Here is a 13,051-nt window from a genome sequence, read left to right as displayed (position 1 = left end):
AAACCATGATTCCCCACCATGTATTGGTAGGAAATCATGGTGATCATGCTGGAGGCACCGTGGGGAGGTAAATATTGGTACTAGACCAATAGGAATAGCATCAAATAACCATACAACACAAGTGTACAGGGTAAGGAGATTCTCTTACCTAAAGTGCTGAAGTGCAGTATAAGTACAAAAGAAGGTACGATGTGACCAGCAAGGAATAAAGCAGTCCCAATAAAAGTAGAAAGGTCTCCCTATAGATGGCCAAAGGTCTCCATCCGACGCGCGTTTCGCGAGGATTCTATAGCTTTATCAAGGTGGGGAACCAAGGTAGTGATCCCAAGACCTGTATGCCTCTTATATACCCCTCCTAAAGTGGAATCAAACAGCTGTTTGGCTGGGAGTGACATGGAAACCGGAAGTGACCTATGTTATCTTACCAACGAGCGTTTATTAGGAACGTACATCAAAGTGGTCAACATTGTATTAAACATACTCATCAAAAGTGCATCTAAGCTGATCGCTGTTCGGCCGCTAGGTTTTTAAACCCAGATACCATAAACTGGGTAAGCAATATTGCTATCAAAGCCACGGCCCGGTTTGCGTGGTAACTAAGGACGCACTTCCTGATGATAACAGGAAGTCGTCATAGGTCCCTGAATTAACATCTCCCTATCGCCGAATGAGTGATATACAGTTCAGCCAATGGCAGTCCAGATTGAAATTTATACAGGTACTCACACCCGACAGAGAGGTCCCACGTGACCGCTGTGGACGCGTTCGCCCCACAGGCACGCCTCACCATTCTCGATCGGCTTAAATATAACCAAAGGACCGCAGTGTTTCTCATCACATATCAGGCCAGATACAACGGACTAAGAGGGCAGGGTTACTATCGAAACCACAGCCCGATTGGCGTGGTAACCAAGGACGCAATTCCTAAATGAGACCGGAAGTCGTCATGAGACCCAGAATACACTTCTCCCGATCATCAACTAAGTGCTATGCAGTTCAACCAATAGTGGTCCAGGTAGGAGCTATTATTGGCCGTCATGCCTGACAGGAAGGTCCCACGTGATTACTGGGGACGCGTCAACCCCATAACCACGCCCCACCATTCCTAATCGGGTTAGACAGAATCAAAAAGACCAAGTACACCCTATTACGTGTTGAGCCCTGTCCACACCAGCCCACCTGATCCGAGGGACGCGTACCCCCGGAAACAGTGAGCATGTGTGTCGGACTGGTGCCGAAAACGCCAGGGAAAATTGATATGAGCATAGCAATTAGGATAGTCCAAAACGTACACCACAATATTGTTACCCGGATTATACAGTTTAAAAAATGTAGATCAAAAAATATATGACCAATTATACACTTACAATATTAGAGAATATTTGGACCACTGCCGATCATTCAGGCAGCTAGTACCACATAGAAAGAAGAGTCCAATGGAGGAATGATACAATTATAATCATTAGAGGGACCACTTGGGGACGCACAGGTAATTCTTCAAATTTTCTGAATCCAAACCACACAAGGGACCACAGGGACTTGAAGATCGTATAATTCACGCAATGGAGGGATAGAAAAATGATTCTTCAGGTTTCCTAAATGTGACACATCCGGCAGAGATCCAAGTCATGCGCAAGCCAAAAAACGGAGAGTCACACAGACAGCACAAAGGAGGGATAGATCTAAAAGATAATATATCAGCAATTAATAGCAGGTCAGAGATCAATACAGAAATGAACCAAACATTGCTCATAGTAGTTCAAGGATAAAAAATGAAGATGACAAAACAATTAAAAAACACTCAAAAATAAACAGACAATTAAGTTAAAAAGGGAACCATAAAAAAGGAGAAAAGAGAAGGAGATTAGGACAAACTGATGGTGTCAAGTTATAGAAAGGACACAAAGCTGATGTTCTCATTAAGCCCATTCGGGGCCAGGGTGTCCAAAGTGGAGATCCATCGGGCCTCGACCTGAGCCAGTCGCTTTTTCAGATCACCACCACGAGATCCACCACGAATGTGGTCAATACCCCGTATCTTAAGTCCAGACGGGTTGCTCCCATGGAATTTGTGAAAATGCCTAGGGAGTGTTTTTAGCGTGGTAGGATCAATAGCATCCCTAGCGGCACTGATATCCCGCACATGCTCCCTCGTGCGTACCCTCAACTCACGTGAAGTGAGGCCGATATACACGAGGGAGCATGGGCACGTGGCATAATAAATAACGTGTGTAGTAGCACACGTAATATGGCACCGGATGTTGAACGTCCTAGTGCCATTAGATGACATAAACGAGGAGGTACAGATGATATTCTGGCAGGCCAAACATCGACCACATGGGAAACACCCAACCAAGGGGCCACGGGTACTGAAAGGGTTGGAAATAGGTGGTATATAATGGCTCCTTACCAGAATATCTCGAAGGTTTTTAGAACGACGAGCCGTCATGAGAGGACCAGAGGGGAGGACATCTGCCAGGACAGGATCTGATCGAAGAACAGGCCAGTGTCTACTTAGAATTTCTCGCATGGTCTGCCAATGGCCGTTGTAGGTGCCTATAAAACGAATAGGAGGGTCAGATTTTTGAGACTTAGGAATATATTGAAGTAATTGCTGACGGGGAGTCCGCTTAGCGCGTAGATACCCCTTTCGAATACAGTGATTGCTGTACCCTCGGTCCCTGAATCGACATCTGAGGTCGGCCGACTGTGACTCAAATGTATCATTTGAGGAACAAATCCGCCTCGTTCTCAAGAACTGGCCAGTCGGGATGGCGCGTATTGTAGAAGGTGTATGGGCAGATGAGGCATGCAGCAGGGCATTGAAGTGGATTTACGATGGACACTAGTCTGAATCACCGACATAGGGTCCACCTCGATGTTAATATCCAAAAAGTCAATGCACCTGCTGCTATGCTTGTAAGTTAATTTGATATTGAAATTATTAGTATTCAAATGCCCCATAAATTCGTCGAGCTGCTCCACTGTGCCCTGCCAAAAAAACAAAACGTCATCAATATATCTGAGCCAGCACTGCACATGGGAGCTAAGTCCAGTGCCACCCTCGCCAAATACCAACCTCTCCCACATGCCGAGGAAGAGGTTGGCATACGCGGGGGCACAGGCCGCCCCCATGGCAGTGCCGTGCTGCTGCAGATAAAATTGGTCCTTGAAAATAAAAAAATTATGTGTAAGGGCAAAGTGGAGCAGCTCAAGGATAAATTTGTTAAGTTCGCCATCCCGACTGCCCATCTCCAGAAAAAGGCGGGTAGCCTCCAACCCATCAAGATGGGAGATACAGGTGTACAGGCTCTCCACATCAGCTGTAACAATCAACATGTTATGATCCATAAAGATACCATCGATCCGCCGGAGCACATCAGTCGTGTCACGGACATAGGAGGGCAAGGTTTCTACCAGAGGTTTCAGATGGTAATCAATGAATTTACAGATGGGATCACACAAGCCTCCTATGCCGGACACGATGGATATTTGGTGGAGAGCCCGCACACCATTTTGTTGGTAATTATACCGACCTCAGATGCCGACTCAAGGATTTTGGAAAGGCCAAGCGAGAAGGACTGCACAGGATTATATGGTAACTTAGAGTAGGTGTTCCTGTCACGTAACTGCCTAAAGGCCTCCTTCTCATAATTTTCCACTGCCCAGATCACAATGTTGCCCCCCTTGTCAGCTGGTTTTATGACTATGTCTGATATGTTATTTAACTCATTTAGTGCTAGTCTCTGTCTATGAGTGAGATTATCACGCCGTCTTCGCGATGGAATTTGTTTAAGGTCATTAGACACTAGACGGGTGAAAATCTCAATAGCAGGACAAAGGGACAAGGGGGGAAACTTGGTAGATCTGGGCAGTAGTGACCTGGGAAACACACCTGTTGTGGCACTGGACTGTTCCTCAAGCAGGTCCTCTAAAACCTGTAGAGCCTCCTTCTCCGCAGGACTATCCAATCCCGTGTTGTCCCGTCTGTGGTGAAGCTTCTTAAGTATCAGCTTACGTGCAAAAAGATGGGTATCCTTTAAGGCTGTAAAAAAATCAAAATTGTTGACAGGGGAGAAGGTTAGACCCCTTGATAGTACCTCCAACTGATAATTAGAGAGTACATGTGTGGAGAGGTTAATCACCTGGAGTCTATTCCTTCCCCCCTGTCTAGTGGCCTGTTGCTTGTTGCGGGTAGTTTTTACTCGGGCACCGACACTTGATTCGACCTCGTTACCACCGCCCGAAGCCTCCGATGAATCGCCAAGCGAGGTGAGGGATGACAAGGAAGCAGAGTGACCACGAGAGATAGTTCTACCTCGGGGACCTGTTCTGGATCTGATCTGCCATCTATATGCTGTAGAACTGGCATAATCACCCAAATCTCTGTTAAACTTTTTTAATTTTTGACCGCAGATCTCTTTCTCCAATTTGGACAATTCCTTTTCAATTTCAGCCTCCATCCCAGTAACAACATCAGCTGTGCATTTGCTCTTTATGGTTCTTTCAAGCTCCTCTAATTCAACCTCCATAGTGGAGAGAGTTGTTGTGTTGTAATCCCTCAACAGAGACAGGAATCCCAAGGAGCATGTTTGGGCCAGACACTCCCACCTCTCACGGAAGGAAGGATCTTCCACCGGAAAGGATGGGAATATCTGGACCCGTAAGCCCCGAGGGATCATGTCTCTGTCGAGGTATTTGGAGAGCAATGCACGGTTCCAGCAAATTCTCAATCTCCTTTTCAATAATTCCTTGTATTTAAAAATCAAAGTATCACAGTTAGATGAATTGACATCACTAGTGGTATTCTTGTTGTGATCATTCAGAACATTGTCGAAATGTGCCGACCAGGCCCGATCACGGGCGCGAAAATCCATGCTCGGATGCGAGTAATCTGTGAGAAGCACAGGAACACATATTAACAACACATAACTCACAAAAAGAGCCATTAATTGTAAGCACCAAGCCTACCGAAGTGAGGCAGGGAGGGTGCCAGCACTACTCATAATGAGGATAATCAACAAGAGAACAAGAGTAAAGTGCAAATATATATAATTTTTATTAAATACACAACAAGAAAAAAATGTAGTTAAAATGGTACACTACCAAAACATCTTAGGGATACATACCCATTAGACCCAAACAAGTTCATAATAGCCTATCTGGTTGATCAAAAGTTTATATGTAACATCTATGTTAAATAGCGGCTAACAGATTGGGAGGGTCTAATATGAATCGTGTGGGTAAATCAAAAAGGGGCTGCTATAAGAGTTTATAGTGCACAAATCAAATCAAACCATGATTCCCCACCATGTATTGGTAGGAAATCATGGTGATCATGCTGGAGGCACCATGGGGAGGTAAATATTACGCTCGTTGGTAAGATAACATAGGTCACTTCCGGTTTCCACGTCACTCCCAGCCAAACAGCTGTTTGATTCCACTTTAGGAGGGGTATATAAGAGGCATACAGGTCTTGGGATCACTACTGTCAGGTTTCCAGGTTTTCCAGTTCTCTTTTGAATGAGCTTGCCCTCAGTTAACATGGAGTTTAAGGTTCTGTTGCCCTACTTCCTGTCCAGCTGCTTAAAAGGCCGCCTCTCAGCCCAGTCCAGTGCCTGAGTATACTGCTTGCTGTGTGCTCCTGCTTTGCTGCTGCTAATCCTGATTGCCTCTGGATCCTCCTAAAGACTACCGACCGACTCTGGACCATACCCGGTTTCTTCAAAGCTGTGCCCGGATTCCGTCTGCCATCTTCGGTCAGCACTCTGCCTGGTTCTCTCCGGTTCGTAACCACTCTGGACAATCATCCCGTACGGACACTCCTGGACTTTACCGCTTGCCCCTTGTGTCCCGGCTGCTGCGCATTTAGGCCTTCCGGGGTGATTGCCGGACAGTCCCTGTATAGGGGTTCGCTCTGGTGGTCTCCCTGGGGGAGTCCGGTGCGTGGCCCCGGGAATTCCCTCCGCTCCGATTCGGGAAGGTATTACATGTGTTATTGTGTTACTGTGTTTGTTCTGTTGTGTATCTACCGTGGTTACATGTTATAAAACATCTTGTACCCAGAACTCGTCTCTGATTGTCATTGCCCTACGCTATCGAAATCCTCAGAACATATAATAAGTATTACAACTACCTTGGTTCCCCACCTTGATAAAGCTATAGAATCCTCGCGAAACGCGCGTCGGATGGAGACCTTTGGCCATCTATAGGGAGACCTTTCTACTTTTATTGGGACTGCTTTATTCCTTGCTGGTCACATCGTACCTTCTTTTGTACTTATACTGCACTTCAGCACTTTAGGTAAGAGAATCTCCTTACCCTGTACACTTGTGTTGTATGGTTATTTGATGCTATTCCTATTGGTCTAGTACCAATATTTACCTCCCCACGGTGCCTCCAGCATGATCACCATGATTTCCTACCAATACATGGTGGGGAATCATGGTTTGATTTGATTTGTGCACTATAAACTCTTATAGCAGCCCCTTTTTGATTTACCCACACGATTCATATTAGACCCTCCCAATCTGTTAGCCGCTATTTAACATAGATGTTACATATAAACTTTTGATCAACCAGATAGGCTATTATGAACTTGTTTGGGTCTAATGGGTATGTATCCCTAAGATGTTTTGGTAGTGTACCATTTTAACTACATTTTTTTCTTGTTGTGTATTTAATAAAAATTATATATATTTGCACTTTACTCTTGTTCTCTTGTTGATTAACATTACCGTATGTTGTAGCACTTCCTTTCTCATCGGAGGGACTCGATTATTGAGAAGGAAGACAACTCGGCCTCTGCATCACAGGCGCAGTGCGTACACTTGAGCGTCCATGAAAAATGTCCCTGTCTCACTGAGCGAGCCCTGTATTTTTATACCAAACTTTGTACATTGTGGTCGTCGTGTGCACTGAGTATTGCAATTGGTGACCAGCATGTGATTGCTGAGTCATGGTCATGTAACCTGACCACATGCTGCTGTGGGCACCAGTAGCTTCCTACACATGTTGTTAGCTTAACCACTGGTTCCTGCATATGTTGCAATGAGCCATGAATTTTACATTGCTAGTTTCCTACACATGTTGCTAATTAACCACTGGTTTCCTGCATATGTTGAAATGTAAGCGTTACTTCCTCATAATAGTGGTTTGTTCAAGACCTGTTAACACGTACTCTTCATCATGGTGAAATCGGGTCAACCAGAGGACACCTCTCTGATACTGAGTTTGGATGGATCAATAAGACCTGTGATCACTATCTTTTGATTAGGATTCCTATCTAATCACACTCATTCTTCAGTCATATCACATTGGTATCACAACATAGGAACACCAGCCACAAAGCCTAGTCACCCACCCATGACAATAGGGACACACCAGTGGGAGGGACAAGGCGGATGGAAATGCCCACCTAGGGGTTCTGAGGTGTCAGGGGAGGTGAACAAGACAGTTGAGCTGAGGGAGATCTGAAGTGAGGAGTTGAGTTAAGTGGAGACTGTGGAGCAGACAAGTCAAGTTGGAGTGAGATCTGAAGTGACAGGGTGGTCAAGGATCGGAGCCCTTGGACTACCAGAGAACTGAGTAGGTGGCAGACGGCAGAGCAGGGCCACAGGCGACGGAGATACCGTCGCGGGAGACCTAAAGTGGACCGGGGCAGGGTTGTAGCCCGCCGGAGTCAACAGCGGGAATCCGGTCCGGAGGCTGTGCACAGACGGGGTACCTGGACCCTAGGACGAGGACAGTTGCAAGCCCCTTGTTAATTAACCAGCCGGGGACAAGGTTCTACAGTAGCCCAGAGAGCGAAACGGCAGCCCAACGCGGGGGATAGGGTGTCTGCCAGAACCCACAGAGATCCCAAGGGTCAGATTTTGCGGGCAACGGCTCCCACTGTACACAAAGACACAGGGGAGCGGATTTCTCCCATTCCACGTGGGTTAAGTCAACACACAGAAAACCACAATTGCAGGAGGAAGGGTCCCTACCCTGTCAATCCGTGTGCGGGACCAGAACACCTATCCAGAGGATCCCGGCATCCGGCCTTGGTTTACAATACGGACTTGGTGTGGCTTATTTCTAACAGTAAGTACACGGGTGTCATCCGGTCCAATCTGCCAACGGCGCCCCAGCACTGCTCCCCACCTCCTGTGCCCCGGGACTACACCTCCCATACCCGTGGAGGGGATAACTTCTTGCTGCTCAGCTCCATCAGCCCCGGACACCCACATAGGAGGCAGCGAGACTGACCTTACAGAGCGAGTCTCCATTCTAGATCATAGAACATGGAGATCCAAGTGAAGGATCCATCTATGAATTACATGTGCCCTAATTACTCTCAGAGTTGTGGAAGATTAGAAGAATATGAGTGTTAATTTCCAAATACATCACTGGACCCATCCACAGGTTGTATGTGATTGATTGGAGCTCTGAGTATTTACTAAAATGGAGCTGTAATACCAGACATGACCTGTGGACAGGGAAGGCGCTGAGTCAGGTAGAAACCAGCCATTTCCTACTAATCTTGTACTCTTTAGCTTTACATTAAAGTCCTAAATTTCTAAGTTGTATGTTTTATATCAGAATGAAGCATAATTGTTCTCTGCTTAAAAGAAAGCCAGAACAATTTTCTAGCGACTACTGATCATTGCTATACATGAATGACGAGAGCACGAATAAAATAAAACCGTAAAGCAAAGAATTTCCAAAGTTACTAAACTTTCTATTCACATTTCATCTGTGACATTATAAAAATGTGAAATTTTACTAAAATCATTTACTATTTTCACAGCTTTGGGCACATCCTGCGCCACATTCTTCAACAAATGCAATAATCGAGCCAAAACCTAATGGTGAGTGGTGTCATCTTCTGTAAATGCTGCCGCTGTGTAATGAGGGAAGAATTAGAAGAAACTTACCGCGATAAAGATGAAAATGGGGAGGAGGGAAGGGAATGTAAAGAAATAATTTATGGGCCCAATAATAGGCAATTAAGATGGTTTAACAACCCCACCCGCCCCCCCAAACTGTTTTCAGTACCGTATTTTTCGGACTATAAGACGCGCTTCCCCCCCCAAATGTTGGGGGAAAGTGGGGAGTGTGTCTTATAGTCTGAATGTAGGGCTGCGGGGAATGAGGGTTCTGCGGTGAAGCAGGTCATCGGCGGCATGAGCAGGGCAGGCTGTGCAGCGCATGCCGTGACCACGTGGGCTCGCTCATTTCACATGCACGCCCATCCTCCCGCCCATTATCTCTCAGCGCTGAAGCCGGCGCTGACAGGTGGGCAGGGTGATGGTCGTGCATAGTAAACAGCCGGCCCACATGATCACCCCCGTCAACTACAGCCTGGAGTGATCATGTGCGGCTGTATTCACTGCCCCCTGCACATCATCATCAGCGCGGGGTGCAGTGAATAAGTACAGTATACTCATCGGTCGTAACCTGCAGCACCGCAATGTCCTCCTGTCTGACGGCCTGCTGATCTGTGTAGAGAACGGGGAGCACAGCGATGACAACATCCCTGTGCTCACCGCTCTCCACACACATCAGCAAGCCGGCAGACAGGAGGACATCGTGGTGCTGCAGGGGAACGGCTCCACACAGATTAGCGGCTCTGCTGCTGACACAGAGAGGAAGATGATCAATACTGCTGGAGTGAGGAAAGGAGAGTATAAACGTTTATATTTTTCCTGTGCCACAGGATGCGGGCCATATACCAGGATGGGGTATATAGTAGGATGGGGGCATATACCAGGATGGGGGTATATTATGAGCAGGATGGGGGTATATTGCAGGTTGGTGGTATATTGCTGGATGGGGGTGTAATGCCTGATTGGAGCCACAGACTCAGACTGGCTGTAAGGGGAGTTTAGAGAAAAGCCGCTCACAAAGCAGGACCCCAAGAACTCTGCAACCCTTTAACACCTATACAGGGATTTGGAATTACACAGAGCTCCAGAGATCACTACCTGTGGTAGGCTGTAGTGGTTGTCAGGCAGGGTCAAAAAGCAGGAGATGCTAAACAGGAACAGAATCGGCAGGCAAAGGGATAGTGAGGAGACAAAGCAGAGGTCTAATCCGGATCGGCAGCAAGGTACAAAAACGACAGGCAGGAGGGTAGTCAAACAACAAGCAAAGGTCAGCGCACAGGAATCAAAATACAAACAGCACATGAACCAGGAGTACAGAACTATCTCTGGCAGTGGTCATGTGACAGGAGAGGGAATAAGGGTGTGGTGTCTTCCCATTGGCTGCAGGTGAATGTTGGCAACTTCAGCTGGAAGACACACGCCACCTACAGTCAGCCAGTGGTACTGCAGGTTCCAGGGAAACCCAGCCTAGTGGATGAGCAGAGCCACGGGCACCGACTCCTCTCCCATCCCCAGCACTATCCATGGTGGGAACATGGCGTCGTCTGGCGATCAGCGCAGAAGTCGCAGAAGCGGACTCCGGTGGGGGCGTGACAGGGGGTATATAAGCAGGATGGGGGTATATAAGCAGGATTGGGGTATATGAGTAGGATGGGGGTATTTATCAGGATGGGGGTATATAACAGGATGGGGGTATATAGCAGGATGGGGGCTATACCAGGATGAGGGACATATATACAAGGATGGGGATCATATACAAGGCAAAAGGATCATTACCAGGATGGGGTACCTTAGTAGAGAATTTGGTGACATTACCCCCATATCAGTGTCAGCAGTAGATCCTCGTCCCATAACAGTGTGTCATGACCACATTTTTTGCTTAAAATTTTATTTTCCTATTTTCCTCCTCTAAAACCAGCGTGCGTCTTATGGTCCGGTGCATCTTATAGTCTAAAAAATACGGTATATGGTCATATTGTTATTTGGAAGATCACACCTCCCTCACCTTTACTGATGTGATCTGTTGCTTCCTGACTGAAAAATAAGAGGTTAAAGAGAAAGATTGGGGTTGAGCGGGGAGTAGAGACAGGAAGGCAGAAGCTTGGGAAATGCATTCAATCTCCCAGAGCACTGTAGCTTCATTATTATCTTATAAATTAAAACAGTGATTTTTCAGTCAGGGATCAAACGATTGCATCAGTAAAGATGTGGTTGACACTTATCTTTCAGAGAGCAACATGACCCTATATAGTGGAGAAAAAAAGAATTGTCAGCCACCAATTGTGCACGTTGACCCACTTAAAAAGATGAGATTTGCCTGTAATTGACATATTGAGGTGACCACAACTATGAGAGACAAAATGAGAAAACAAATCCAGAAAATCACCGCGTCTGATTTTGCAAGATCTTATTTGCAAATTATGGTGGAAAATAAGAATTTAGTCACCTAAAACATGCAAGATTTCTGGCTCTCACAGACCTGTAACTTCTTCTTTAACAGGCTCCTCTGTCCTCCACTCATTACCTGTAGTAATGGCACCTAATTAAACTTGTTATCTGTATAAAAGACACCTATCCACAATTTCAAACAGTCACACTCCAAACTCCACTACGGTGAAGACCAAAGAGCTGTCGAAAGACACCAGAAACAAAATTGTAGCCCTGCACCAGGCTGGGAAGACTGAATCTGCAATAGGCAGGCAGCTTGGTGTGATGAAATCAACTGTGGGAGCAATAATAAGAAAATGAAAGACATACAAGACCACTGATAATCTCCCTCGATCTAGGGCTCCACGCAAGATCTCACCCCGTGGGGTCAAAATGATCACAAGAACGGTGGTCAAAAATCTCAGAACCACATGGGGGGAACTAGTGAATGACCTGCATAAAGCTGGGACCACTGTAACATAGGCTACCATCAGTAACACACTACAATGCCAGGGACTCGGATCCTGCAGTGCCAGACGTGTTCCCCTTCTTAACCCCTTCAGCCCCGGGGTACTTTCCGTTTTTGCGTTTTTTGTTTTTTGCTCCCCTTCTTCCGAGAGCCGCAACTTTTTTATTTTTCCATCAATCTTGCCATATGAGGGCTTGTTTTTTTGTGGGACAAGTTGTACTTTTAAATGAAACCATAAGTTTTACCATATGGTGTACTGGAAAACAGCCAAAAAATTCCAAGTGTGGAAAAACTGCAAAAAAAAGTGTGATAGCACAATAGTTTTTGGGATGTTTTATTCACGGTGTTCACTATATGGTAAACCTGATGTGTGGGTATGATGCCTGAGGTCGGTGCGAGTTTGTAGACACCAAACATGTATAGGTTTACTTGTATCTAAGGGGTTAAAAAAAATTCACAAGTTTGTCCAATAAAAGTGGCGCACGTTTTGCGCCATTTTCCAAAACACGTAGCGTTCTCATTTTTTGGGATCTATGGCTCAGTGACGGCTTATTTTTTGCGTCTCGAGCTGTTGTTTCTAATGGTACCATTTTTGCGCAGATGCTACGTTTTGATCGCCTGTTATTGCATTTTGCATAAAACTTGCGGCGACCAAAAAACGTAATTTTGGCATTTGGAATTTTTTTGCCACTACGCCGTTTACCAATCAGATTAATTGATTTTATATTTTGATAGATCGGGCATTTCTGAACGCGGCGATACCAAATATGTGTATATTTATTTATTTTTTAACCCTTTAATTTTCAATGGGGGGAAAGGGGGTGATTTGAACTTTTAGGTTTTTTTTTTATTATTTTTTAAAACTTTTTTTTTATTTTACTAGTCCCCCTAGGGGGCTATAGCGATCAGCATTCCGATTGCTCTTATCTATCTGCTGATAACAGCTATACAGCTGTAAACAGCAGATTCAGTCACTTTCTGTTTCTCTCTGCTCGCGGCCAAGGGAAAACGAAAGTGAAACTTCATAGCTGCAGGCGTCATCACATGACCCTGTGCTACGATGACAACCACCGAAAGTCACGTGATCACGCACGTGACTTCCGGTGGGGGCGGCGGAAAGTAAAAAACATGGCCGCGCGCATATAGATCTTGCTGCCAGACTTTGGCAGCGAGATTTAAGGGGTTAATGGCCGCGGGTGGAAGCGATTCCACCCGTGGCTAGCAGGCACACATGTCAGCTGTTGAAAACAGCTGATATGTATGCCGTCCGCCGCCGCCTGCCTGC

The 13,051-nt window shown here is 46.0% G+C and overlaps 1 protein-coding gene across 1 annotated transcript in view; it reads left to right on the top strand.

The window, feature by feature from the left end:
- Positions 1-13,051, top strand: part of LOC142256625 (class I histocompatibility antigen, F10 alpha chain-like) — a 148,980-nt gene that overhangs the window by 133,427 nt on the left and 2,502 nt on the right. Inside the window, exon 8 of the mRNA XM_075328419.1 lies at positions 8,792-8,852. Within this exon, the coding sequence (XP_075184534.1) occupies positions 8,792-8,850 (59 nt within the window). The 3' untranslated portion in view covers positions 8,851-8,852. The remainder of the gene's footprint in view (positions 1-8,791; positions 8,853-13,051) is intronic.

This window comes from Anomaloglossus baeobatrachus, chromosome 1 (assembly GCF_048569485.1).
Source record: "Anomaloglossus baeobatrachus isolate aAnoBae1 chromosome 1, aAnoBae1.hap1, whole genome shotgun sequence".
Lineage (NCBI taxonomy): Eukaryota > Metazoa > Chordata > Amphibia > Anura > Aromobatidae > Anomaloglossus > Anomaloglossus baeobatrachus.
The sequence above is the reverse complement of the archived record's forward strand: the minus strand, read 5'-3'. Positions and strand labels throughout refer to the sequence as shown.